At 34.8% G+C, this 23,851-nt stretch overlaps 1 protein-coding gene and 1 pseudogene across 1 annotated transcript; both read left to right on the top strand.

Moving 5' to 3' along the window:
- The first annotated feature begins 12,448 nt into the window (after positions 1-12,448).
- Positions 12,449-13,387, top strand: LOC125359454 (olfactory receptor 2L13). The gene has a single exon (XM_048357199.1). The coding sequence runs from the start codon at positions 12,449-12,451 to the stop codon at positions 13,385-13,387; it is 939 nt and encodes a 312-aa protein (XP_048213156.1).
- An 8,393-nt stretch (positions 13,388-21,780) lies between these two features.
- LOC125359455 lies at positions 21,781-22,701 on the top strand (annotated as a pseudogene).
- The last annotated feature ends 1,150 nt before the right edge of the window (positions 22,702-23,851 follow it).

Here is a 23,851-nt window from a genome sequence, read left to right on the forward strand (position 1 = left end):
AGATCTTGTGCTGACTTGTCTCCCAGATGTGTCTGATTGCCCTCCGGTGAGGGAGGGCTGGGTGCGGGTGGTCTGTCGGCCCTTTCCTTTCTTGGCTCGTTCATCCGGGGCGTGCCTTCCCCATCTCACCCGACACAAATGTATATCCTCAGAAGAGATGGGGGGTGGATAGAGAACACGAGGGCAAAGGATGAAAATATGTAGCAGTGGGTACTGCTGTTCAGTAGACATTGATGAAAATGAACTGTACAAGTTGTGGGTGGACACTGGAAAGAAGAACAGAGAGAATGAGGAAACAGAAGACAGAGTTAGAAAAGAAATGTATTCATTACCTGACTCAAGTAAATATAATCCTTCTAAATCATCTCTAAAATAGCAATCAAATAAATAAAAATTTTAAAAAGGAAATTTTGTTTACATTCACTGTATTAATTATAACAATATGCTATACAGGTTGCAAAGTGATGATAACTTACAATCTATTCTTTATAGTTGGTGGATAAAGCTTTGTTTTGTATTTAAATTTGTTTTTATTCCTTATCATTTAGGGATAGTGAATAATTATAAATGTACTTCTAGTTCCTCTCACATAAAATATATATAATAAATCATTTAAATTGTTGCATTATTAGAAGAACTAATAAATTATTTGTAAACAGACTGAAAAGCTATTTATCCAATAATAAGCACCCTACTGAGGATCACTTGTACCACATTGTGAGTTCTTTGAATCACATTTGTTGACACTAAGCTAAATATTCTGAACATTTATGTAGAAAAGAAAATAATACAAGAGAGACTAGACTGTTATATTGCTATACTAGAACATTGTTTAACAGGTCCTCTCAAATATTATTTAGTTTATTGATTGAGTGCAATTGTTTTGAGTTGTTATTTATAAAACACAAGTAGGGTCATGCGTTTGTGGATATATGATTGTACCTACTACATATGTTTGTTTTAAAGAGAGAAAAAATTGTTTCTATATATTTGTATACAAGTGCATTTCTACTAAATATACTTGTATATTTTTGTTACATTGAAAAGCATAATTTCTGTCTCAGCCACATTGATATATCAAACAAGTTTATTCAAAGTGGAAGCAGTCTAATAAGTGATGGGAATTTCTGTTCCTAACACCAAATATGTGATATCTTTTTGAATATCACTTCTTTATCTCTCCAACACCATTGGATGTCCTAAAATAAAATCAGTTCCGACACTATCTGGAGCTACATATAACTTCTCAGGTTGAAGTACAGAGTTCTACCAATCTAACTTTGATTCTGATGACAGTCATAACTGCCAGGTTTTTACACTTTTCTGTTATCTTTTGCTACAGAGCCAGAGGTTCCTACACTCCTTTTACAATTAGGCATAAGAAGTGGCATAAAGACAAAGAATTATCTCTTGAAGAAAAAGTAACATTCATGTATATATTTACAACAAATGACCGTCAAAATGCACGTGGAAAAATATAGAACTTAAGAGGAAAAACAGATGAATCTGAAGATAAACTAAAACATTTCAAAATCTTCTCCTAGTAACTGGCAGAGCAGTAGGCAGAAAATCAGTAAGGACTCAATACTGATGGTACATTCTACAGTGGTATATACAACGGTAGTAGCTGAATTCAATTGAGATGTGTACATCACCTCATCCAAATGCAAAATAAAGCTTAAGTTCAAACAAAATAGTTACAAAGTTACAAAATAAATAACTTTCTATACCACAAAAAAAGAAATTAAGCAGCAATCATTGCACCCATGATGATTTATCTTAATTCTGATGACAATTATAGTGACCTGAAACACAGTCTTCTGTGTCAGGAGCAAAAGAGAAACAAAGTAATTCAAGGAACCAACTGTACTTAAATTTAGGATACCTGTGAACAGGCTATATATTTCTTTTTTTAATGCAGGATTTATTGACTCAATTATCCAAGGTAATAAGACAGCAAGTGAAACATGTATTGATCATTGCGTGAAAGAATGACTATGACCATTCCTACTATTTGCCAATGGAGCCAAACTTGATTTATGTATGCTACAGTCTCTCATAGGTTAATTCATACACTGAAGACTCTAGGGAACATTTATAAGTTCATTTTCAAGCTTAATATCCTTCATCATGCCTTTCTACTGTTATATCAAGACAAAATAGTAAGTGTTGCTTGATATAATACAACTATTGGTTTCCATGAAATGAGTTCAAATCCCACTTTTCCCCATAATCATCTGTTGCTTTTTTTTTTTTTTTTTTTGCCAGTCCTGGGCCTTGGACTCAGGGCCTGAGACCTACCCCTGGCTTCTCTTTTGCTCAAGGATAGCACTCTACCACTTGAGCCACAGCTCCACTTCTGGCCGTTTTCTGTATATGTGGTACTGGGGAATTGAACCCAGGGCCTCATGTATACGAGGCAAGCACTCTTGCCACTAGGCCGTATCTCCAGCCCTCATCTGTTGCTTTTTTTAAAAATAATTTTTCAAGTTTTATTGTAAAGGTTATGTATGGAGAGGTTACAGTTATATAAGTCAGGTAATGAGTACATTTCTTTGTAAGTGTTGTTTTAACCAGAAATCATAATTCACATACTTCCATGGGTAAAGTTGCATATTTCTGCAAATGATGGAGTAGTGGAAACCTTGAAGGATTATACTTTACAGAAAAGTAGTTATACAGACTATGTTCTTTGCCCTGCAGAAGCTCTGCAGTTTGATACAGTCACATTTGTCCATCCTTTCTTTGATTTGTAGCATTTCTGGGTCTTTGTTAAGGAAGTTTCGTCCTGTGCCAAGGAGCCCAAGTGTTTCTCCTACTCCTTCTTTTTCCTTCTTCTTCTTTTTGTTTTTTTTTTTTTTGGCCAGTCCTGGGGCTTGGACTCAAGGCCTGAGCACTGTCCCTGGCTTCTTTTTGCTCAAGGCTAGCACTCTGCCACTTGAGCCACAGCGCCACTTCTGGCCATTTTCTGTATATGTGGTGCTGGGGAATCGAACCCAGGGCCTCATGTATATGAGGCAGGCACTCTTGCCACTAGGCCATATCCCCCTACTCCTTCTTTTAATGTTTTCAGGGTATCATCTTTAATTTTCAGGTCTTTGATCCATTTGGAATTGATTTTGGTGCAGGGTGATATATAAGGTTCTAGTTTTAGTTTGTTGCATGAGTTGAACCAGTTTTGCCAGCACCATTTGTTAAAGAGGCTATCTTTCTTCCATCCTATTTTTTTAGCTCCTTAATCAAAGATCAAGTAGATGTAGTTCTGTGGGTTCATTTCTGGGTCTTCAATTCTGTTTCATTGGTCTTCAGGCCTGTTCCTGTGCCAATACCAAGCTGTTTTTATTACTATAGCTTTATAATACAGCTTGAAGTTTGGTATTGTAATTCCTCCAGCACTGTTCTTTCTGCTTAGGATTGTTTTGCTATTATGGGTCTTTTATTGTTCCATATGATTTCTGGATTGCTTCCTCTATTTCATTAAAAAGCCACCAGCACAACAATGTTCATGGCAGCACAATTTGTCATAGCTAAAATATGGAACCAACCCAGATGCCCCTCAGTAGACAAATGGATCAGGAAAATGTGGTACATATACACAATGGAATTTTATGTCTCTATAAGAATGAATGATATTGCCCCATTCGTAAGGAAATGGAAGGACTTGGAAAAAATTATACTAAGTGAAGTGAACCAGACCCAAAGAAACATGGGTTCTATGGTCTCCCTCATAGGGAATAATTAGCACAGGTTTAGGCTAGTCACAGCAGAGGATCACAAGAGCCTAATAGCTATGCCCCTATGAATGCATAAGATAATGCTAAGTGAAATGAACTCCATGTTATGGAAATGACTGTTATATCACTGTTGTAATTACTTTCAACATACCATGTGAAACTATACCTTCTATTGTTGATGATCCTCTTGTATCCCCTTCCTGTGGTTGTACCTGCACTATCACTATATCTCATCTGAGTACATTGGAAACTGTATATAGTGGTATTAGAACTAGGAAAGTGAAAGGGAATACCAAAATCAAGAGACACAGGATAAAAAGACAAACAACTACAAAAGCAATACTTGCAAAACCGTTTGGTGTAAATCAACTGAACAACTCATGAGGGTAGAGGGAAAGGGGGAGGGGGAGGTGGGAATGAGGGAAGAGGTAACAAACAGTACAAGAAATGTATCCAATGCCTAACTATGAAACTGTAACCTCTCTGTACATCATTTTGACAATAAATAAGAAAAAAACTTAAATAAAAGAAAAGTAGTTATACAGACTAACAAACATATATACATGTCCATTTTGTGGAGAACAAGCTGATGTCCCATGGAGTATGAAAGAATGCAGAGCAATCAGCCCACATTCGGGTGCCTGATGCATGTCCTCAGTAGATGAGCCTATGTCAGAGGCTCATTTTTAACTTGTTTTTCCAATAGGGATGCTAGACTCTAAGTCTTGCTGAAAAATAGCAAACTACAAATTGGTTTCAAAAGAATACATGGAAATGGTAACATATATGGACAAAAAGACATCATCAAGGAAATGAAAATCAAAACCACAATGAGGTAGCATCTCTCCTGGTTTTTAAAGAAGTTCATGTAGAACAAGTGTAAAGTTCAGAATGCCTACACTGGAGTATATATTCAAAGGAAGTGAAAACATTGTAAAAAAAGAGGTACCTTCATTCCTATGTTTATTTCAGGACTATTCACAATTGCAAGGATATGTAATAAAAGAAAGTGTTTATCAACAGATGGTCACGTAAAGGACATGTACAGGGCTGGAGATATAGAGTGACTTACTTAGATTTAGACTGATCGACTAGCATGTACTCAGAATTTGAACCATAGCGCAGTAAAAGCAAAATCAATATAGATATTCATTATATTTAAGGGAACCAAGCCAGTCACAGAAAGATGCCCTATACAGCATGAAGGAGTCCAGAGTAACAGCCCACATTTATATGCCTGGCATCTGTTCTTAGTAAATGAGACTACATTAGAGTGTCTCTTTTTGTTTGCTTTCTCTGTTAGACATTGACAATATTACCATATGTCTTCATTTATGGAAACTGTAAGGTTAGTTTCATTGCATAATGGGGTCAAAAGCTGGTCAAGAGACTGGGGAGGATAGTGGGGACAGAGGCAAATAAGATAAAGGGATTTAAATGAAGCATAGAGGAGGAATTTGTTCTATTGCCTACAGCAAAATAGTGAAAATATAGTGACCATTATATTTTATTTAAAAATATATAGGGGATTTGGAATGCAATTATTTCTAACACATAGAAACACTATTTGAGAAAGATAGAAGATATAATTTGATAATCATAAATTGTAAACATATATCAGATTATCACATAGTTTTCTAAAATAGGTATGAACATAATGCACAAAAGTAATGCTAATTAATAATAAAACAAAATATTTTCATTGAGACTCTGTCCATGCTGATGAATCATCCAAGATACTACAGCCACAGTGCGTAGGGACAGGAAGTAGCACTTAGATGGCAGCAGAGAGAGTAGAGCAGATGCTGGGGTGAATAAATTTTTGAACCAAAATATTGTGAAATGTCATGAAATAATTACAAACTAACACGGTATGTTGCCTTAATCCCAACATTTGTCAGGCATAAACAAATGTCTTCAGGAACATATAGTGAGTTTATGTTTTCAGAGTTATATATTGAGACTTGTGGTCCATGGAAAATCCTATCCAATAGAATAAAAAAAGAACAGATTTTAGAGGTATGGCTTAGTGAATAGTGTTCACCTAGTAGAGACTCTGGGTTCAAGCCCAAGCACTGAGGGGAAAAAAGTCTTTTGCTGGGTGTGCAACTCAAGTTGTAGAATGTTTATCTAGTCAAACAAATTTCAGACTGTATATATATATATATATATATATATATATATATTAGACTATATATATATTTCAGACTATATTTATATATATTTCAGACTATATATATGTTTTAATGATCAAACTGATATGAAAATGGGCACTGATATCTCACAACTGTTATCCTAGCTACTAAGGAGACTGAGATGTAAGGATCATGGTTCAAAGCCAACATGGTCAGGAGAGTTCATGAGACATTTATCAGTTATCTCCTAGTAACCACACTAAAAGCCAAAGTGAATCTGCGGTTTCTAGTGATAGCGCACTAGCCTTGAGCACAAAAGCTCACGTGACAGTGCCCACACCCCAAGTTCAACTCCAGCACTGGTACAAGAACAACAACAAAATCATATGGAAAAGTATGAGTTAAGCACATGGAAGACACAAAATTAAAACAGTAGTGAATTACAAGCATACATCTTCCAGAATTATTAAAAATTTAAAACAAAACAGTGTAAAGAGTGTGCATCCAGGGAAGTGCCTATCTCTGGTGGCCTATCACAGTCCATGAGACTGAGTAGGTGGTTCAGGGTAACAAATGCTGATATAACTAGACTAGGGGAATGGAAATTCTACCTTACCATATTTTCTTGCCAGATTTCCTCTTTTTCAAATGAATGAAAGAAATGTAGACATATCATGATTTTGGAAAGTTTTGTAGACTAAGGACATTGAATGGAGGTCAATATGATATCTGTGTGAAAAATTTTGGTTTGTTGTTTTCTCAGTGTGCCATATTTATTAGACAAACATGGTTAAGAAGTTAAGAAAGGAGATTATCTGTGTAGATTTTGCAATTATGTACAATGGGTACCAGTCTTCATAAAGGAGATGTATAAATAATCCATAGAAGATAAAAAAGAGAAGTAAAACACCTGTATATATTGTAAAACGTATCCAATTTTAACTTCAAGCTTTGAGACCTGGGAGAGGGAGGTGGCTCACACTTGTAATTCTAACTACTCAGGAGAATGAGAATTTAGGATTTCAGTTCAATGCTAGCCAGGCAGGAAACTAAATGAAACTCTATCTTCAATTAACTACAAGTAAACCTGAAGTGGTGCTGTGGCTCAAAGTGGTAGAGCACTATCTTTGAGCAAAAAAGCTCAGGGGAAGCAGCAAGGTTCTGAGTTCAAGTCCCCCAAACAACAAAAACACAAAAAGAGCTTGAAAACGCATTTGAATTTATGTCATCATATTTCTATCACATTAGTCATTAGCTTAATAAAATCTTAGTTAATAATTTGTGCTCATTCCTTTCTTAGATAAAACAACACAGGACACATATCACTACACAAAATAACACTTTAGAGTACTATTCCAATAATATTTTGAATACTATTCATTTCTCTTTGAATCCAATTGTGAGTTAAATAAGATAAAAGAGATTCAGAAGCCTACAAATTTCTGTCTTTAAAAACACACTGCAAGAGTTTGACATAAATCCTCTATTTTAGGGTCCAGAATGCCCTCAAATCAGTCCCAGTTTTAGTGAAATGACAACAAAGAAATGTCATTGTCCAATTTATTTGCATTGTGAATTTGCTCAATTTAGCATATCAATCTGTGGTGGATCTTTCAAGTTAAAATCATTCTCTCTGATCCTGAATATTCATTTAATCAAAAGAACTCTGAGACTTGAACACTAGCAGAACTATTCACTATAATATTTACACAGATGTATTACCTAATCCTACACAAGTAAAATGAACTGTTTTATCATAAGTTTAGTCACAATGCTAATAAATTGTTATCATTAGATGGTGAAGATAAAGTTATTGTTGATTCTAAATCTATTATGACTTATTTGAACATGCAAAAATATTTCTATTCCTTTATACCTTGTGTTTACAAGTTAAAACTGAGAGGATTTAAACACCATCACTTATCATTCCTTGTAATTCTTAGATCATAGTCTTGAAAATGGAAGTGAACTCTTGCTTAGTGACTAATGAGTGGGGGCAGAAGATATGATTGATTGTTTATTTTCTCTAAATTCAAAACTGACTTCATCTTTCAATCAGCAGAGTCAGCTGAAATGACCAAGGTTTTGGTCTCAGTGGACTTGGACATGGGGGATCAATTAGAGGAAAGTAGGAGCATCTAAGGCTTCATCACATAAGGTCCTCCATTTCAAATAGAGAAACGTGTCCTTTTGTCCTCCATCAGGGAAACCTGAGTCTATAAATTATGAAATGTCTTGTTTAATTCAGATAAGAGATAGTAACTGAAGATGTCTTAACTAAGTAATACTGTAACTATCTAGGAGGAAGGTGAAGTTTGTTTTTTTTTATATTTCAACATAAAGATTATAACTAGTGGCAGGAACAATGAGCAGTGAAGTCACAACCTGTCCTTGAGAAATGTTCTCTAGTGTTTTCTAATCATAGGTGAGAGTTGAGTTTTAATGAAATTAGTGTGATCATTGACATAATATTATTGAATCCCTTGCAAGATAAGAACAGAGTTTGTTATTTAAACCCTTTAAAGGCTTCATCATACTCTCAGCCAAGGATTCTGTGATTATAAAGCCAATCCTTGACAAAAACAAACTTGAGAACATCAGCCCAGGTAAGTCCAAATGAAATGAAAGAGCTGATGTATTGGGGGGTTTTCTAAGAGTAATATTCTTGAGATCTGAAAAAGAAAAGATGCAGTTGTATAAGATGCATAAGCTTAAAGTGAAGAAAAAGATAAGGTGAACCTTTCAGAATTTTTCAATGTAATACTCTATACTGGATTTCTCTGAACTGAAACTTCTTAGTAGTTAAGAATTAGAATGTGTTCAAATAAAAACACAACAACAAACAGTTGATGCTTCTTAGGACCTACTATATGCTGGATACTGAAAGATCACTGAGGTTTGTGTTTCTACTCATGTTATGCTGCTGAGGTTTAGTCTTGTGAAAATTATCTATTCTGCTTCTTTAAATGTGTACCACTTAATATCTTTGCACAATGAATGGAGTAAACACTACTTACTGAACTTATATATGTTAGGTCCTTAGAAATGAAGTTTTGTTAGCTATCAATATACAAGCATATCTCTTAGCCAAGAAAAATATTTCCTTTAAAGATACTTTGTACATATAAGAATTTTACCTCCAAAATAATATTGTAACCAATGACACACTTTTCTATGTAAATCTGGGATAGTAGCACATCATAAAAAATGAAGAAAATTCCTGGGCAATGAAGAAATGGACCCTCAGCTTCACCTGCAGTGTCTCAGATCCTAAAGTCTCAAGTAACAAACTTATAGCATCCTAAAGGGAGAAATATTCCTTCACAGCCTGCAAAGGTGAATTTATGATTTAGGAATCAAAATAATTATTTCAGTATATATCCTCATATCACTTTATGAAGTTATAAACTCTAATTTAAGCATCAGCAAATCTAAATGAATACATGGTCTCCTTTCAACATGACTTGGCAATGTAAGATGTTAATCTAGAGAAAACTTTGCATGTCCAGGATTTAATATAGTAACAGACTTCTGGGAGCTTAGACCCATGTTTCTTCCTTACAATTTAAACTTAACTACATTGACAAAGGGATGAAGTAAGTACCCTCTGACACTTTTCTCTGTATTTCCCAGATATATACAAAAATTGACTTTGGGAACCATTCTGCCATTGTTGTCAATATGAACAAAACCTTATTCCCTATCTTGGCTAATATTGGAGTAATTTCAATAATTAGGTTGGTTGAGCATCGTATATTCAATAGGTACTGTGTTCTGCAGTAGAGAACAAAGGTGTCATTAGGTAGTGCCCTGTTCCTGAGAGGTAACCAACTCTCCTGATGTGTCCACTTTAGTGGTTTCCCAGGGTTTAGACTTTGGTTTAACCTCAGTGCAGTCCCAGCTGTTGTTGTTCCTAAGAACTAGGGTTTTCCAAATATGCTCAATTATCACTCTCTTTTCACTCAGCACATCTGTAAGAGTTCTAGATTCTTACCTGGAGAGTCTTGCTCCCTAGTATCTAATTTCACACAGAACAAAGTTCCAATGTATGTTTCTCCCTAGACAAATATGTCCACTAATAGGACATTTCTAGTGCAGTGCTTTTCCATTACTTTTCACTTAGGACAACATTTATTAACAGATTGTTTTTGGGAAAACAATTCACCATAACATGACTGTTGGAGGGCTCTAATCCATCTGCTCCTCCATCCTTCTTTCTATATCATTTTTCTATGTCACACAAATCACCAACCAACAAAAGAATTAGTATTCTAATGTCAATATTGCATACTTAATTTGTATTAGAAATTTCAGACTAATGTATATTGTAATGATTGCTTCATGTCAGTATGTACATCAGGACTTCACTAAATCAAAAACCCAAATGTATTTTGAAGTAATGGTATCAGAAAAATTTCATCCTTGTTTTAGATTTATTTTCTGAGCCATGAGACTATTTTTTAAAGTTAAGGATCAAAGAATGTTTATTTTATATTCATCCTATGTTCAATAGTAATGTACATGACTGGACTGTAGTATTCATTTTAAGTATATGTTAATTACACAACTAGCTACAAAATTTCATTCCTACTTTTATAAGATAAATTGTATTTCATGACTGTACAGAAGCTTAGTAAACTTATATAAAGTACCACTTCATTTAAGTTTCTAGTTGTGAACAAAGGTGACATACTTGTGTTGCTATTTCCTATTAGAAAATCAATAATAAAATATCCTTACCCAAATGAGAGACTTGGACACTCTGTATCATCAGCAATTGCTTCTGACAGAAGAGTTCACAGTTACAAAACAGGAAATCTCATTCAGAAACAAGAGAAGGGATGATGGAAATCATGAAGTGGAAATCCTATGCAGATGTGGAAGGATTCGTAAACGAACAATTAAATTGCAGAATCCAGGTGACACAGATGGATAGAATGGTAGTAAAATTTCATATTGCAGATAAATTTCACAAGACAAGGACAATGGCAATACAGAAAAACATTTAACAGGGAGTTGAATTTATTTCCTTTCTTCTCATACTGGATGATTTACTCTGTATGATTCCCTTATTTTATTTAATTGATGAAATCTATAGAAGGTTATACAACAGGAGGGCAGGAAATCAAGAATATGCTGCAGTACTATACATATTTTCTTCCTAAGTAAACAAGTGAACAACTGTTTCATTCTGCAATCTACAAGCAGAAAAATGAACAACAGAGCAAAGAGATAAGCAAACCTCTCATCTGACTATCTCCTGATACCCACAGACTAGGACCTGCTGAGCAGTAAGAACCTGAAGAAAAGTGATATGTACACACACACACACACACACACACACACACACACACACCACACATTACTAGACAATTCTATAAGATAGAAAAATAAGTAGAAATTTGGAACAGCTTTACAGGCCTAAGATTTAATCCTGTATCTAATTTTGTATGAGAAAATTAAGTAATATTCATTGCCAATTTTTTCTTTCATTTGACAATGAAAACATCAATGCACTTGTGGTTTGGGAAAATTATAAGAAATCTAATTGTTTGAAGAAGAGTTAGGTCTTTCAAAGATTCCAGTATGTGTACATGTCTGTGTGTCTGTTATAAATATGTAACTTTCTATTATATATATTTGTGTGTATAGTGTATATATAATTATGATTGTGTTCTAATCATATTCAATCATACTAATATTCAATTACCATAAAAATGTATAAATGTGAGAAACAGAAGGGAAAATCATTACAATTATGCAGACTTTACATACATAAATCTTATCTCCTTAAAGGAAAAAAAAAATGTTTATGAACATCTATGGGATTATTCAATAAATTTTAGGTTCTGTGGCATTTCAAATATGTAAATATCAATAGCAAAGAGAAAATATTGAAGTAACAATGGTATTTGAATGTTATTATATATTTTATATTTTTTAGAATATACAACACATTTTCAGTTCAATAACAGTAATTTTAGTGGTGACTATATTTTTAAAAATGTGGAAAAGCAAAGAAGTGACTTTATGAGCATAAAGTTAGAGACTCAAAATGAGTATCAAGTTTGTCTATGTAGAATAGGTTCAGTTGTGGAAAGATTATAATAATGTTAAGGTGTAGAAACAGACCAAACTGAGGAAGACTGAAATCAAGCAGACAGAAATTTCAAGGTTTCTATGTTTCTGTTAAAGGGACACTTTGGGGATTAAGTATAGCCCAGTTTTCCTCATAGTATAAAATTTGGTAATCCTGAGTAATAGGCTTGGCCAGCAATTTATCTAAACATAAAACATGTATATTATTTAAGTTTCTTATGGTTTTAATAAGCAACAAACTAAAACACACAAATTTAATGACTACTTATACTTGGGGAGGTGGTACCAGATACAAGGGATAACAGAAAATTGAGTTCAAATATTGAAACAAAATTTTACAAAGCTACACTGCAATATAAGAGGACAATTTGTTCTGACTAGGTACAAACAATGTTAATTCATTTACTTTTCTTGCTATTTCCTTCATGATTTCTGTTTGTTTCAATATTTATTTTAAGGAAGATAAAGGAAAATATTTTCATGGAGAAATGGAATCAAACTTCAAGTGATTTCATTCTATTGGGATTGTTGCTTCCAAATCGAACTGGACAACTTCTCTTGCTCCTCTTCATCCTCGTGTTCTCTCTAGCATTGTTTGGTAACTCAGCAATGATACATCTTATCAGGGTGGATGCCCGACTCCACACTCCCATGTATTTTCTCCTCAGCCAGCTTTCACTCATGGACTTAATGTACATCTCTACTACTGTCCCAAAAATGGCATTCAACTATCTCTCAGGCCAAAAGAGTATCTCTTTTATGGGTTGTGGAGTACAAAGCTTTTTCTTCCTGACCATGGCATGTTCTGAAGGCTTACTTCTGGCCTCCATGGCCTATGATCGTTATGTGGCCATCTGCCACCCCCTCCACTATCCCATCCGCATGAGTAAAAGGATGTGTGTGAAGATGATCATAGGATCTTGGATGCTGGGCTCCATCAACTCCTTGGCACACACAGTCTATGCTCTTCACATTCCTTACTGCAGATCTAGGGCTATTAATCATTTCTTCTGTGATGTCCCAGCTATGTTACCTTTAGCCTGTATGGACACTTGGGTCTATGAGTACATGGTGTTTGTGAGCACAAGCCTGTTTCTCCTCTTTCCTTTCCTTGGAATCACTGCTTCCTATGGTCGGGTCCTTTTTGCTGTGTCCCATATGCGCTCAAGAGAGGGAAGAAAAAAGGCCTTTACCACCTGTTCAACACATTTAACCGTCGTGACCTTTTACTATGCACCTTTTGTCTACACTTACCTTCGGCCTAGGAATCTTCGCTCACCTGCAGAGGATAAGATTCTGGCTGTCTTCTATACCATTCTAACACCCATGCTCAACCCTATCATTTACAGCCTGAGGAATAAGGAAGTCCTGGGGGCCATGACAAGGGTGTTTGGGACTTTCTCTTCTACAAAAAAATGATTGATCTTGCTACTCTCTCTATTGTCCTTCTTCAAGCTGAGTAAAGCTCCTTGAAGTATACTGTCTATTCCAAATGTACTTAGTTACAATGTCACTTGTAATTATTTTATGGCATGCATAAAGTATAATTATATAGTATTTTATTTATTGGTGATATATATGATCATACAACTAGTTTTTATTTTGTCTTCAAATCCTTGTTTTTATCTTTCTTAGAGAACATTGAAGTGCTGACTGTATACATTTCAATTTTATGCACAGGGACCTAATGTCCATTGCATCAAATCAGATAAATCATAGAATAGAGTATATATATCCAGTTACAACCACACTAAGATATTAACTCCCCCACACCTCTCTATTATCATGGCTATTATCAAAAATTCAATGATCAAATAATAGTACAGAAAGATGAAATAACAATACTCAAAAGACTTTGTTGTACATTAACTGTACAACTTGGTGGTTGATCTAGGGGGAGGGGAAGTGGGAGAAAATGAGGGAAGAGGCAACACATAGGACGAGAAATGTACTTACTACCTTATGTATGCAACTGTAACCCCTCTGTACATCACTTTGACAATAAAATTAAATTTTCAAAAAAGAAAGTAAGAAATGGAAAGCCTTATGTACTCTTGGGTGAATTTAGTATATGTTATATACAAATTAGTATATGTCCTCCAAAATTCAAAAATGAACACTGTGGAATCTGACACCTTCATTGTATTCAAAAGGTGTAAATTCAGGATGTAGAAGAGACACTCAAACTCCTATGTTCATTAATGCATTATTCCCAGAAGCTCAAATACTTACTCAGCTCTAATGTCCATCAGAATAATCAACTGTGGTAAATATACACAATGAAATGCTATGTGACCACTAGAAAGAATGGAATTTTGGCATTTGTTACATTATGTTTGAACTTGGAAAGGCATCGTGTTAAATACAATCAACTAGCCAGACTGAAAGATTTCACTACTGTGTAAAAAATCTAAAACAAGTTGATCAGATAAAAGTTTAGCACAGAACAGTGGTCAGTGGTGTCTTGTAAAGGTAAGGGGGACAGGAAGAGATTGGCAATATTCTGAAGTTAGTTAGGAGTACTTTCCGTTGTGCTATGGAAAATTAGGGTGAATAAAGTTAGACCCCTGCATCATGTATCTCAAAATGGCTAGAACAGAGGATTTGAATGTGGTCAGTCTATAGAAAGATAGAGTTTAAAGTTATGAAAGAGTGGCTTGCTTCTATTCTATTATTGTACAACATTTATTAAAGCATCAGATTATACAGGTGCTGTTGCACATGCTTGTAATCTTAGCTATTCAGATGGCTGAGATATGAGGATCCCAATTTGTAGCCAGCACCAGCAGAAAAGTCTGTGAGACTCTTATCTCCAACAAAGTACTCAGAAAAAGACAGAAGTGGCTCTGTGACTGAGATGGTAGAGCACTACCTTTGAGACAAAAGGACTCCAGAAGAGTACCCAGGGCCTGAATTCAAGCCCTAGGACCAGCAAAAGGAAAAACAAAACAAAACAATAGCAAAAACATTAGAGTATGTTTCACAATTCAGCATAATAATTATATGTTAATCTAGAATATTGAATGTCCATATATGTGGTACATGAAACGTATTTGTGATGTATCAATTTGAATGGTAAGACATAAACAAATGAACAAAGTAAGCATTCTGATTTGATGTTATTGTTGTTTTATTCTATTCCACTTTTGAAGAGGAAGAAGAAATTTTCCATTTTCTCAAATAGTATAAAATCTAATAATATTGTTCAGTTTTCATATTGCTCATTTATGATTTTGAATTGTTGTATTATTGTGATTACATTGTCTTAGCCTCTGTATTCTTGTATGTTTTTCATTTTATCACATTAACATCTTTTTCAAGTTAGAAATAGGATGGTAATTCAGAAAGATAATACATTGCTATCTGGGCACAAGTTATTTAGAAAATGCTTTTTTAATCTCAAAGACTCAAAGTGAGAGGGTATATTTGGAGAATTACTATTGGAAAGAAAATTAGCTCAAATTCCATTTACCTTAAAATATATTTATATTACTATAAATTAACTATTGATCACAAGTCGACTAAAGGACAGCCATATAGGTCCATCTCCAATACAATAAATCAGAAAATTTGAAGATCTGTGCTAAGCATTTATACATTTAACAATTTACTGGTATGCCTGCAAGTCAAGAATTCTTTTATTCCATTCAAACTTCACTGTCAGCCTAAAATAAAGAAAATACATATTTCATCTATAGTCTAACAAAAATGAATGTAGGACCTAAATAATCATTTAAGAGGCACTTAAATACAAAGTGAGGAAATACAAAGCCCTGGAGTTGAGTCACACTTAAAAGCTCCTTTAAAAAGGAAAGCAAATCTTTAAAAAGCGTCTCTCTCTCTCTCTCTCTCTCTATATATATATGTGTGTGTGTGTGTGTGTGTGTGTGTATACATATATATATATATATATATATATATGATATGTTAAAAATGCTATGAAACCATAACTGGGTTCATGGAATGAAGTTGTGTAGATGAATGCAACATGTATCAATGTTCAAAGACACAGACTTTGTACATAAAGGATTTAGAATGTAAATCACCTGAAACTACTAGTGAAAACTCACTATAGATGCATTTTTATCTGCTATCCATTTTGTCATGGTGTATCTGAACACACAGAAAATGTTGCATGCATAATTTTTAGTTCATCAACTTAATATACCTGACAACTCTTAAATCCTGTTTCATGAGGTGAGTCATGCCTGTTGGGCCCAACCAACAGTGTTGTAGAGAGTGAGTTGGCTTTTCCTTGACTTGGTCCAAATCTAGACCTCAGTTTGTTCCCAAGTTATCAAAGTTAGTTGAAATTACCAAGGCTTTAGTCTCTGTGGCCTTGTACATAAGGGATCAATTAGAGGGAAAGAGGAGGATATAAAGCTTTATCATATAACATTCAGAATAGAAAATAGAGAAAATTGTCATGCATTAGTAGAATTTAGAGAATTTAATGAGAAATTTCTGTTCTTCTTTCAATTGATCAACACTCATAGATAAAGGTATTTTAATTGAAAAACTTCAATATTCAGATATTTCAGGAGGGAAGGTAAAAATATTGTTATTTTCATTATTTTCAACTTCAGAGGAATTACTAGTTGTGGGAGCAATGATCTAAACAGCATCTTCTTGATGATGTCGTTCTAGGGATTATACTATATAAAAATATTTCTCATGCCAAAAAGAAGTTTAATTTTACATGTTTTATACTGATCAGCATAATTATGTTGCTGCATCCCTGGAAGTCCAGTGCTGGTGAGCAGCATGTTGTTTAAAAATCATAAAGAAATCAACAGACTGACAAGAAATATTGATATAATTGTAAAACTATATTCTCACTTAAAACAAGAGCTTAAAGAACTTCAGTTAGGTGAGTCCAAGTGAAATTATTTAGTTGAGTTAGTTTGGATTAACATTAATTACAAAGAATTATTATGGTGGTTTCACTTCCTATTATAGAAGAACCTCTTCCAGCTGAAACAGAAATATGCAGTAATACATGGAATTGCAAAATAAATATGAACTTGTTAGAAAAACTGATAATTTGGTTCCATTAGTTTCATGATATGCTATTTTTTTTTTTTTTTTTTTGGCCAGTCCTGGGCCTTAGACTCAGGGCCTGAGCACTGTCCCTGGCTTCTTGTTGCTCAAAGCTAGCACTCTGCCACTTGAACCACAGCGCCGCTTCTGGCCGTTTTCTGTATATGTGGTGCTGGGAAATCGAACCTAGGGCCTTGTGTATCCGAGGCAGTCACTCTTGCCACTAGGCTATATCCCCAGCCCCATGACATGCTATTTTTGAAGATTGCCTGAAGATACTAAATGTATCTGCACCTGAGAGTTGTCAAGGTTAGTTATAAAATTGACAAGGATGACTGATGCTTCTCAAGGATTTATTATGTGCTAGTCTCAGAGAGTCATTGAATTTTACATTCCCAGGTAACTTATGATTTGATGGACACTGAATTAGGTCACTGACCACTTGCTAATTAGTCCTGTACTTATTTTATATTTTTTCATAAATGTGCTTGATATGCTGCTTTTGCAAAATAAATTCAGTAGCCTATACTTGTTACAATTAAATTTTATAGACAAATGATCTTGTTTTTATTTTGGTCTCGATGAATTTTAGCAATATGTATCTGAGAAATATAAGAGAATGATTAATTGTGGACTCACTTTAAGTTACAGGAAAAATATCCTCAAATAATGATGTAACCAACAAAGTGCATGTTTCCATGTGTGGAAGTGAGAACTAATTTATCAATGTACATGTAAACATGTATGAGTTGCATGCAAATATACACTAATAGACACAATTAAGGGATTAATAATGTTACTTGTAGCTTGGCACCAGAGGGTCATTTTGGTAATCCTAGCTACTAAGGAGATTGAGATCTGAGGATCAAGGGTCAATACAAGCCCAGGCAGACAAATCTGAGAAACTATAATTTACAAAAAGCAGCAAAAAGCCAGAAATGAAGGAATGACTCAAGTAGTACGGTGACAGCCATGAATGAAAAGAACAAACAATAGCCTAAAGTTCTGAATTCATGCTCCAATAGGAGAATAGGAAATAAAATAAAAGAATGTTACCTGAGAGGATCATATCTCCTCATTTCCAAGACAGACATGCCAAAGATTGATGTTTATGCTGTCTTCAATATGAAGAACATGCTCATTTAGTCTAAGACTAATATTTCCTTCAACAGATAGATCTGTTGAAAGCTACTGTGCTAAGTACAGGTGCTAAATACAGAGGTAGAAGAGAAATGAGTCATTGTGCATTACTCTAGTTCCAAATAGTTCATTGTCTTTCCTGATACGCCTATGCCTGTGTTTTCTCAATATAAGGCTTCACAACTCTCTTTTCACCTAACATCTGTGAGATATTTATACCTGAACCTGACTGCAAGTGTCAGTACATGATATACAACCTGTCCTTCAAGCACATTTAATGGTAATAGTATCATAAATGAAGACATTTTACAAAGGGATTTTACCTTACTCCTCATTATGAATGGACCGTTCCTCATGAGACCATTTTAGAGAGAACTTCCATATAGTTATCACTGAAGTGTCACTGTAACCATTACCCCTACATTCTTCTTTTACAATGGATCACAATATCATATTATGTGCTTGAGGCATTATTTTAATATTGACATCATCTGCTTAGTATTTATTACAGATTTTTCATGTATTTAATAACCAATGAATTCTTGTTTAAAGGAACAGCTCCATAAAACAAATAGAATGTATTTTGAAGAATGAGTATATAATAATGATGGTGATCATTGTCATATTTTTGTATTTCTTCTTTGAAAAGTTTTAAGGAGAAGCCTGTGGTCCCATATTCTCTTCATGTTACACTGGGAAAACATCTGCTTCTTACTACTGATGCATGTCACATTGTTTATGTTCATCAGACAACTATAAAAAATAATTTTGATTTTTAGTGTATTAAGACATATTGTTAGCATACACACCACACACACACACACACACACACACACACACACACACACACACACACCACACATGAGGGGATTTCACTTGGATGTTTCCATACATACATATAATGTATCCAAATCCAATTCTGCTCTCCATCTCTTCTCTTCATCAACTTTTCTCATTTCTTAAAATAATTTCAAAAGGTTTAATTGTTCCAATGTATTTATATATAATCTCATTCACCTTCTCCATTTGGTCTCTCCGTTACCTCTGACATTTAATCCTAATATAGATGATTCTACTTTCCTGTGATTTGTTTTCTTTTTTTCCCCCAGTATTCAGAACATAGACTCAGTCATATTTAACTCATTTATTGATCTCACTTTCTTCATTGTAGTGCTTAACATTTAAAGAAAATTCCATGTGATTTAAGTTACTCTATGTAGATAATAGCAATGAACTACTAACAACTTTTCTTTATGGAAGAGAAGTGAATAATACAGTATCACTACCTAAATCAATATCATCAGTTGGCCATGGTATCTGTATTTATTTAATCATAAAATCATACACATATTGAAAAGAAAATCTCATTCACATAATAAGGAAAGTCAGCAAACTTGTATTAGAAATATAAGAAACCATACTGATGCAGAAATGGAGCACTCAGAAAAGGAATAATTATACCATCCAGGGGACACATGGAACAAATAGAAGATATAAAGTGCACTGTGTTTCACATGAAATCACCAGCTCAATGGAAAGGTGCTAACAGAAAGCTGGATGTTTTATTCAGGAATGGAAATTTGTTTATTTGCTTCTCATTCTCCATTTTTATTTACTCTAAATGATCACCATTTATTCTTGTATTGTTCTTAACTGACTCAATCTTAATAGGATAAGGAGACAGATAACGGAGGTAGAAGTCAATGCATACACTAGTGTTTATAATTTTTCTGGTTGATTAGCTGTGCACCAGCTTAATACTCCAGTCTCTGCATTAAGAAACTTGAACTGTTGGGCTGGGGATATTGCCTAGTGGCAAGAGTGCTTGCTTCATATACATGAAGCCCTGAATTCAATTCCCCAGCACCACATATAGAGAAAATGGCCAGAAGTGGAGCTGTGGCCCAAGTGGCAGAGTGCTAGCCTAGAGAAAAAAAAAAATAAAGAAGAAGAAACTTGAACTGCTTCTGGGTGCTGGTGGCTCACACCTGTAATCCTAGCTACTCAGGAAGCTGAGATCTGAGGATCTTGATTCAAAGCCAGCCCAGGAAGGAAAGTCAATGAAACTCTTATGTCCAATTAACCACCAGAAAACCAGAAGTGGTGCTATGGCTCCAAGGGTAGAGTGCTAGCTTTGAGCTAAAGAGCTCAGAGACAGTGCCCTTTGCAGAGTTCAAGCCCATGACTGACAAGAAAGAAGGAAAGAAATTAAGAAAGAAAGAAAGAAAGAAAGAAAGAAAGAAAGAAAGAAAGAAAGAAAGAAAGAAAGAAAGGGAGGGGGGGGAGGGAGGGAGGGAGGGAAGAAAGGGAGGGAGGGAAGGTAGGAAGGAAGGAAGGAAGGAGGAAAGAAAGGTAGAAAGGAGGAAAGAAAGAAAGAAAGAAAGATAAAAGAAAGAAAGAAAGAAAGAAAGAGAGAGAGAAAGAAAAAGAAACTTGAACTGCAGAACAAGAGAAGCAGCATCTCCCCCTGTGTGCATATTCAGAGTGTAGGTACAAAGTGTGGAAATAGTCACAGCCTGGATAGAGGGGTGAGAATGGCTTAGTTTGAACTAAGAAGGGCCCCACATAAAGAAAGCATAACCAAACCATTACACCAAGTGACATAATGGAACAAGTAGAAATTACAGAAGCCCTCACAGTAAAAATGTATTTCTTCATATCAACACAATCTTGATTGTGTTGGAATAGGAAAATACTGATGCCTAAATGTATCTAATTTGTGCTAAGGAGGAATTAAACTAAATGAAGTAATGAGAAAAAAAGTTCACACAAGTTATAACATTTGAAAGACTCATTATTGTAGATAGGTAGTTTGTATACGTATTTATTTACATTCCTTACAGTCACCATATAAAAACCATGCTAAATTTCACATAAATGTATTAAGGAAAACATCATTTAGTCTCAAGGCATTATTACATGTACTTTGCTTACTTGAAAATAGGAAAAAATGTGGATTTTGAGTTTGGAAGGATTTTGGTAAAGTGAAAATGACAGGGATAGCAAATATTCAAATAGAATTAAAGTAATGGTGGATTTATAGATCACACATGGTTTTCCATTTCGAGGACAGTGTTTTTGGATAGTTAGAGTATTTTCAGAAAGACGGTAAATGACTCTAAAGAATGCAAGTGGTAGAATCCAGCTTCCCCATATAAAATAATTCCAGATGGGGAAATGGGACCAAACTTAAAACTCATAAAAGAGAGCAAAGTAAGAGGGGACATTTATCTTATACCCACAGAATATGTATTACTAAATCAGACATTTGCATTTCTATTGCACATTTGAAGTGCCCGCTGGAGACAAAATTCAGTAATTCTATTATTCTTCAGCTAATACATTGTTAAATTTTCGATCATGGCTTTTGTCAGGACTGCCATAGCATGAGATGCTTTAGCTGTCTTACATATACTTGCTAACTGTAAGCTTTATTTCTATGATTGCTGAGATGGTATTAGAGATAAGAGGAAAGGAATGTTAAACTTAGTTATTAAATTCAATTCAGCAGAATTACAACATGGAGAAAAATATTCATTCACACTAATTGCAAAAAATATTTTTATATCATGTTCTTTTTCTTTATTTTATGTTTTAATTTTTCTTTAAGGAAGCCATAGACATAAATTTTCATGGAGAAATGGAATCAAATCTCAAGAGATTTCATTCTTCTGGGATTGTTGCCTCCAAATCACACTGGACTTCTTCTCTTACTCCTCATCCTCATCATGTTTTTTTCTTGCCTTGGTTGGTAACTCAGCAATGATCTACCTCATAAGGGTGGATTCTCGGCTCCACACTCCCATGTACTTTCTCCTCAGCCAGCTCTCACTCTCAGATTTGATGTATATCTCTACCACTGTGCCCAAGATGGTGTTCAACTTCCTCTCTGGGCAGAAAAACATCTTATTCCTGAGCCTGTGGGATTCAAAGCTTATTTTTCCTGACCATCGCAGGTTCTGAAGGCTTACTGCTGGCCTCCATGGCCTATGACTGGTTCGTGGCCATCTGCCACCCCCTCCACTATCCCATCCGCATGAGTAAAAGGATGTGTGTGAAGATGATCATAGGATCTTGGATGCTGGGCTCCATCAACTCCTTGGCACACACAGTCTATGCTCTTCACATTCCTTAAGCATTTCTTCTGTGATGTCCCAGCTATATTACCTCTGGCCTGTGTGGACACTTGGGTCTATGAGTACATGGTGTTTGTGAGCACAAGCCTGTTTCTCCTCTTTCCTTTCCTTGGAATCACTGCTTCCTATGGTCGGGTCCTTTTTGCTGTGTCTCATATGCGCTCAAGAGAGGGAAGAAAAAAGGCCTTTACCACCTGTTCAACACATTTAACCGTCGTGACCTTTTACTATGCACCTTTTGTCTTCGCTTACCTTAGGCCCAAGAATTTCTGATCCCCTTCAGAAGATAAGATTCTGGCTGTGTTCTACACCATCCTCACTCCCATGCTCAACCCCATCATCTACAGGCTGAGGAATAAGGAAGTCCTGGGTGCTATGTCCAGGGCCTTTGGGATGTTCTCTCCCATGAAAAAGTGATAGCTCAGTCTCTACTATTCTTCCTCTTTTATTCTCTTCAAGCTCACCATACTTAAACAGATTACATTATCCAATGAAAACCTACAACCTTTGGTTGTAGTATGCAAAGGTTTTATGCAACCAAATTTGTTCTGACATATTTAAAGGTATAAATAAGTAATATTATGAATTGATAAATAGTAATAATTTTGAAATTATTAATTCAAGTCTTTAAAACCAAGAATAATACTGACAACATTATGATTCATGATGAATCATCAACATATTAGAAGGTTGTTCACAAGAAATATTATTGTATTTGTTAGTATTTATTTTTATACTGAAATATCATTTCTACATAATTGATATGAAATTAAGAGCGCTGTGATTAAATATTTGTCTTTCATTTTTGTGTTTAAAACCTTTAAACAGCATATTTAGAATAAAATTAATTTTAACTAGACACATATGTATGTTTAATGTTCATATGAGTTAATGATCTGAAGTATTAGAACACTAAGGAATAGAGAAAACATAAAATGATTTATTAATCACACACACACACAGCATTAAAAGATAACACTTTCCTTGAAGTAGAATGGGTAGCCTCAGAAAGATGGCAATTCCCCAAAACTGTTATTGAAACTTATCTCTACATTAGTGTATGCTGTAGAAGTAAACACAGTCCTTGCAGAAGATAGTATTCTAAACTCTGGATCTTCTGTATTTCCTTCTACTAGGTCCTTTAGGAAAATTTTAAAGTGGTATCATACCTATAAGTTGTGAAATCAGGATATTCACAGGACTATTTCCAGGTTTGTTGTACTAAGCAGTGGCCAGGATATAAGTCTAACCTAAATGCTCATCAATAAAAAATTGCCAAGAATGTGGGGACATATACTTCATAGAATCCTATTATATCTCTAGAAAGAATTAAATTCCTGCATTTGTGTTATTATGAATGAACCTGGAGAACATTATGTTAAATTAAATTAACCATGCCTCCTCCCACACAACCACTGCAAAATGTTGCTGGTATGTGAGGTATAAAGTGAGCAGACCTCATAGAATTGATAATAGAAGTCACCAACGTCAGATGAGAGTATGGTTATATGGGAAGAGAGGAAGTGAATGTTCAAAATTACATGTAGGAGGAATTAGTTCGGATGTT

Source organism: Perognathus longimembris, chromosome 11 (assembly GCF_023159225.1).
Source record: "Perognathus longimembris pacificus isolate PPM17 chromosome 11, ASM2315922v1, whole genome shotgun sequence".
NCBI classification, from domain to species: domain Eukaryota; kingdom Metazoa; phylum Chordata; class Mammalia; order Rodentia; family Heteromyidae; genus Perognathus; species Perognathus longimembris.